Raw genomic sequence first — 6092 nt, 5'->3', positions numbered from 1 at the left:
TGAAAAAACAATGGCAATAAAAATTAGGACTGGCGCATTGGAGAGTACTACATGTAAAAAACTGTTGTACAGCTTCTTTTAAGGATCAGAGCTGCGTGACATCTGATAAACTGACTCAAGTGACAGCAGGTCGCGGCTGATGACTAAATATTTTGAAAAATAAAATAAAATCAGAGGTTTGAAGTTAGAAAGAAGTGATCGAGCCAGCACTCTGTAGCTGCTCCTCATTTCAGCTCGAGGAGACATTAGCTGCTAGACTGAGCTGTTGGCGGATGAGTTGCATTGTTGGTAATGTAGTTGAATGCATGGAATAAAAAAAGTAAGCTGTAACAAATCCATACAACATAATTCTAAAACAACTAAAATACTGTTTTATCAGTATTTAGTCAGTCACACTGGTTGTCAATGTGTGACTTTTTAAAAAGATATTCCAAGATATTTTGGAGCCGGTTCAAGACCACCCACAATATATTAGCTCCTACGTTTCTTATGTGGGAGAATTGAGCAGATTCAGCTTTCTCACAACGGTGTCTATTTGGTTCAAGTGACATAAACAATATAGACAAACAGTCTCAGTTTAGCAGTGACTTTACACATTTATTGATAATCCATAATAACAGAAATGACTTGTGAGCGCGTGCTGGTGGGTGAGGGTCAGTCACGAGAGGAGCTCTGTGAAGAGCGACTGATTGGCAAAGTCTGCAGGCCGCTCTTGAGGGCGCGGCAGTGACGGACTGCCGCTGAAGCCGAAATGTGGGACGCCGGCACTCAGGAAGTAGAAAGGCACGTGGGTAATTCTTCCATTGGACCAACACTGAGAACACAGAGAGATATGTTCCATAGAAAGCAACTTAACACCTGTTCGAAGACTTTCCAGACCTGCATAAGCTCTATTTATAGCTGACTGAAATAGAATATGAATTTATCGTGTGAAACTGACCACAGTGAGCAGAGCTCCGTGCTGGAAGTTTGGGTGGAACTGCATCAGTCTCGGCTCTGCGCCAGGCTCCCCTTGAACAAAACCACTAAATCAGAGAAACACAACAAACACTCAGCACTTGTAGTACTACGCTGAGAAATGCAATATTTTTGAGTTCTACTAAAGCGCCACAAATATGTAACAGTAAAGTACAAACCAAGGTAAAAGCTCAAAAATGGGGTTGGTTCTCGTCTTGAACACGGCTATGATTGCAGGCCGGTCTGCTGCCTGTGGATCACCTGAGAAAAGATAAGACGCAGAGACTGAGATGAGTTATTAAAACTAAGAGGAACACCAATGTAATACTGATTGGGTTCATCGGGGTGAACAGAAGAAAAGTGAGACAAACCCTTGAGAAGCACTGCCAGCCTCTCTCCTGTTGGGTCCCAGGATAAAGACTGGATCTCTCCACCAACACTGGAGGACAAATTAGACAGTGAGTGAGTCGTAGCTGTAATGTTCCTGATATGAAGTCAAGCAGCACTGAGTCCTGCCTGCCTGCTGATTTGTGCTCATCAAATGCTGGAATAGAGTCATTGTTTTTGTGAACAACGTGCTTCAAAACGTCTCGGAGCCTTTTCGAACACCTTGTTCGTCACTGTATTTTTTAAGCAGTTCAGTTTAAACACGTACATGATGTCTCCGTCTAGTGTGTTAAAGGTGGTCTCTGATAGGTCAGCCACCACTGCTGCTGCCTGAGGTCCTTTAGATGTGCATGTAGGTACGCCTGCTGAACAACATCATCATCATCATCATACAGGTAAATTTACATAATCGACTTGCAATTCAAACTGCACATCAATTACCAACCAGGTTGTATATTCTGCAACACAACTATTTATTTGATGTAAAGACGGATAACCTGTTGCATCACTGAAGGTCAGAGCGTAGATGACCGTCTCTCCCTGTACGACGAAGAGGAGTCGACTCCCATCTGGACTCCAACAGCCGGACTACCCCAAAAAAACAAACCCAGACGCATTATTTCATAAATACATGATTTAGAAGATTATTTAGTACCTAATTTGGCAATAACGTTGAAATGTGGCGACAGGTTTTCACCTGGCAGCGCCCTTTCACACACGGCCAACGCTCACAGGTCCACATCCTGGTCTCCCAAACCCTGAAGAAAGAAATATTACTCATCCATGTGTAAAAACTAAACTCTGTCCACTCAATTACCTTTTAACAGCTGCTAATCTCCAGACAAAGTCACTCATCCCTTACATGTTCATAAATATTCATGACAGGTGAGTGGGCCTCTATTATAATCCAGTAATTGTCTCGAGTCCACACGCACTGATCAAGACAGAAGATTTGACACATGTTCACTGGCAGCTTTAGATATCTTATAAATGAAAAGTGCTGCAGCAGCTCTAAAAGGGAGGTGGATTATAAAACATGCTGCGTCTGACCTGAACAGGGCCGACGGTGTAGAGGCCAGGACATGGCTGCCATCAGGGGACCAGGACAGGAAGGTGACCCCGCCTCCTCCAACACGCTGGAGTGGCACACCGCTTTCTGAAGCAACGTCCCAAACCTGAAACACATGGATGCCAAAAGGTACAACCGTCACTGTGTGAAGCACTTTCTTTCGACATGAATTGGACTCGAGGATGAGGAGGGCGCCTCGTACCATCATGGCAGTGTCCATGGGCGAGGCCGACACGAGGAGAGACCCGCTTGGAGACCAGGCGATGGAGGTGACAGGAGAGTGACCAGGATGAGACAGAACCTGAGCACAACCGGACGAAGGCCTGGATGGGTCGAGAGGATGAAGAGCACAGCACAAGAAAAAAGTTAAGACCTTTTTATTACAGCATGAATCTAATAGGGGGGGGGGGGGGGGGGGGGGATCATAACTCTCACGGTTCGGATTGTATCACGGTTTAGAAAAAGAGGCGCAAGATAATCTCCATAAATAACACTTCTATGATTTTAGAAGCGTTAATGCAATCAGCAGATGTAAAAAGCTTATGTTAGGCTATAAACGAGGCTATGAAACCACGAAGCTTCCAACTTGTAGTTTGATTTTGTGCGCTCACCTCTCTTACAAAGTCTTTCCATACAAGTTAGAAAAGTTTGCAAGAGCGCGGGTATAAACACAACGAGGCTGTAAAGGGGGAAGAGTGAGTCTCCGTGTTCGGCATGATGACGATTGATATTGCGTCAACCTCTGTAGTCTCATTTAGCCTCATGTTAGCAACAGCCTTTATACGACAGGTAAAAGCCTAAACATTGGCTGATTACTGTAGCTAGAAGTAGTGACAGTGTTTGATACAGGCCCGATGATGTTGACTACACAGAAAAGGATTTAACAGCCTCCTGCATGCAAAATCCACAGTCACACTTGTAGTTTAGAGATGCATAACAACTCACAACATTCAGCAACCACATGCAAAAAAAAGATAGGAGTAACTTTTTCATTGCTTTTGAGGAAACTGAATCCAGAGATTTGAAGACTTCTCAAGACGTGCAGGTTCACTGGAGTGTACGTACCTGGTCGACAGCGAGCAGGGGTCCACGTGCCAGACCAGCAAACAGTTCTGACAAGCGACAGCGAGGGCGGACGCACACAGCGGCTTCCACTGCACTGCTGCAACACTCCTCTGGAGACGGTGCTTCAGAGTGGGGGTGGTGGCACTGAGAGACAAGAGGAAGTGACAATAACACCGTCACAGACCGATGGAGAGATCAAAGAACAACGCTGCTCTATGAGGCTGACATGCGACCAGATTTTAGGTCTGTGTTTGGAGACGTACAGTTTCATTATTATCTCCATTACCAGTACAGACACTGCTGAGTGCATCACCACCACTCGGCCGCTGCTACACAAGGAGATATCTCGGCGAGTTTAATTTTTTTTTGCCAGGTGGTATGCCTTACAGCCCATAGTTGGCAAGTGTGCGCCTTCTTCAGAGCCGAGTCACGATACCTTTTGGGGTTGTAGATCTTAATGGAGTCGTCCAGCAGGGCTACAGCAAACTTATCTGCATGGGGATGCCAGGCAAAGGCTCGCACCACACAGTCAGACCTGGTAAAGCAAGAGGGATTCAAGTGGAAGAAAAGTCACTTAAATCACTGATTTAAGATTGTCAAAATTGCTGCATATCAATTTTCTGTTGATCAATAAAAGACTAATCAACAAATTGTTGCAGCAATTACCCTCCAGTTATACTAATTTATACTAAACTGCCAGGTCTTCATAAACATGTCTGCTCACCACCAGTTTGTCATAATAAACAATATCTTCAATCATTTGAGAACAAAAATGAAACTACAGATCACAAAGTTTGCACATACCAGTTCAGCACTTGTGAAAACTCAGCGTGCATGTCGTCACTGCTCAACTACAGAACAAACGAACAACAGGTAATACACGTTGAAACGCATCACAACAAACATCTGGCAATAAAGTGTATTGCTGTCAACGACACATTTAACCAGCAGGCACAACTTACTGTGAGATGAGGGAACAGGGAGCCGTGAAAGGAAGAGAACCATCGCAGCAACGCCAGTGTAAAACCAGAACTCACTGACAGACATTTAGGCACTACGAGAACACAAGACACTGGAGAGTTAAAGTATAAACACATCAATGGATCTATAAGATCAGAAAAAAGGACGATTTTTGAGTACCTTCTGTATTTGAGTTGGTAATTTCATCGAGTAGTCCTGTGAAACCACCGTCCCGCCTGAAATGGACAGAGATAAGTTGCATAAATTATCTTCGTCTGTGAAAGACGTGGAACAAATTATTGATATTACAATATACTGTGATATGACTTATAGTGTGTCAATGTATGCTGCATTTCCCACACCTGGTGTGTGTGTGTGTGTGTGTGTGTGTGTGTGTGTGTGTGTGTGTGTGTGTGTGTCCTACCATGCTGCTGCACTCCTCATCCACAGTGTCTCAGAGTGGTCCAGGAAGGCCGCCTTGCTGCTGCTGCTTTCTGTGCGACTGTGGAGCTTCAGAGACTCTCGTGGGAAATACAAACCCAGAGGACTAGACTCCTGCAGACAAAACACACAACCATGTAATTCACACTTTGTTTTAACTACAGCACATTAGCTACAGGATTGTCTTCTGGTTTTTGGTGCTGTGATGTCCAGGAGGGATTATGTGTCAGGTAGCAATACTCTGCTCTGAATCAGACCTGGTTCAGTCGGTGGTCTGTGGCGGTTGCTGACAGCAGCTCGTTGTTGGATTCGCACAGAGTGGTCTGTCCGGAGGGCAGCGGAGCGGGGAACAACGCCAGAGAGCACATCTTCAACACGGTGGAAACACGGACCACTGGAGCCTGGAAACACACCATGGGTCAGCCAGGTAAACACATAATAGTGGATGTCAACAGCTGACTGTAACGCTACACAAACAGCTGGTTAGCTAATAAATGGTTAAAGTTAGCTAACTGGTTCAAGCTAGCTAACTAGTTTTAACAACAGTAACCGTTATTCGTCGTTTTATGTGTCACAAAACTTACCTTGTAGTGTGTCCTGTAGCCTTAAGTCAATTATCTTGCGTTGTGTTTCCAAACAACCAAATAGAAGTACACGCTACGCTGTTATGACACTTCACGGGTCCGTACGCGAAGCATACTTCAAGTTAATCGCGCCGTGCGGACTACAGAAGCGCCAAAGGGACAAACAGTGCGGAGTTCGGCTTTAGAGCGCTGATGTGCTGCCCCCTTCAGGACACAGAGCGACATTACATCCACACTGAGCCAAACAGGCACGAACTGTTTGTTGTTAGATAGTTGAGATAACTTGAAATACATAATGAGTCATTTTATTTAACCAATACGAGTTTATTCGAGTATATGTATTCTATATAACCGTTCATTATCATGTTATTGGCCACATTATAAGCTTAAAATAGAGCGTCTGATTCCTAATCATGATGAAGAATAATGATTCTGTCTTTCCCTCCTCACTAGAGAAGGGCAAAGCACATGGTCAGTCGCACACCAGCCCCCCTGCAGCTGGCAGGGATCCAGTTTGTCTTGCTCAAAGACACATCAGCAGCGGGCAGCACGGTGGCTGGCACTGGGTATGAGCCTGTTTGAAGCATAGAAATCAGTAAATCAAATGCGGCCATAACGACACGATAATA

General features: G+C 44.8%; 1 protein-coding gene across 2 annotated transcripts; it reads right to left on the bottom strand.

Moving 5' to 3' along the window:
• Positions 1-587: 587 nt before the first annotated feature.
• aaas (achalasia, adrenocortical insufficiency, alacrimia) lies at positions 588-5597 on the bottom strand. 2 transcript variants are annotated; one of them, XM_079272771.1, is made up of 17 exons: positions 5464-5597; positions 5137-5280; positions 4863-4993; positions 4619-4674; positions 4441-4532; positions 4283-4329; positions 3915-4013; positions 3479-3622; positions 2616-2736; positions 2395-2519; positions 2042-2102; positions 1842-1932; positions 1613-1709; positions 1329-1396; positions 1137-1218; positions 941-1025; positions 588-814 (listed from the first exon to the last, which is right to left on the bottom strand). In XM_079272771.1, exons 2-17 carry the CDS (start codon positions 5245-5247, stop codon positions 659-661), a joined length of 1566 nt encoding a protein of 521 aa, XP_079128897.1. In that variant the 5' UTR covers positions 5248-5280; positions 5464-5597; the 3' UTR covers positions 588-658. The 2 variants fall into 2 exon arrangements, with proteins under 2 accessions (XP_079128897.1, XP_079128898.1); XM_079272772.1 differs by having other exon boundaries at positions 1613-1706.
• Between the last annotated feature and the right edge of the window lie 495 nt (positions 5598-6092).

The sequence above is a fragment of the Melanostigma gelatinosum genome (genome assembly GCF_949748355.1).
Source record: "Melanostigma gelatinosum genome assembly, chromosome: 8".
Lineage (NCBI taxonomy): Eukaryota > Metazoa > Chordata > Actinopteri > Perciformes > Zoarcidae > Melanostigma > Melanostigma gelatinosum.
The sequence above is the reverse complement of the archived record's forward strand: the minus strand, read 5'-3'. Positions and strand labels throughout refer to the sequence as shown.

Coding starts and splice junctions, on each gene's coding strand:
- aaas (XM_079272771.1), bottom strand. CDS start 5,247: ATGTGCTCTCTGGCGTTGTTCCCCGCTCCGCTGCCCTCCGGACAGACC. Junction 1,710..1,841: donor GACCTTCAGTGATGCAACAG/GTTATCCGTCTT, acceptor GATGTTGTTCAG/CAGGCGTACCTACATGCACA. Junction 1,026..1,136: donor ATTTTTGAGCTTTTACCTTG/GTTTGTACTTTA, acceptor TCTCTGATTTAG/TGGTTTTGTTCAAGGGGAGC.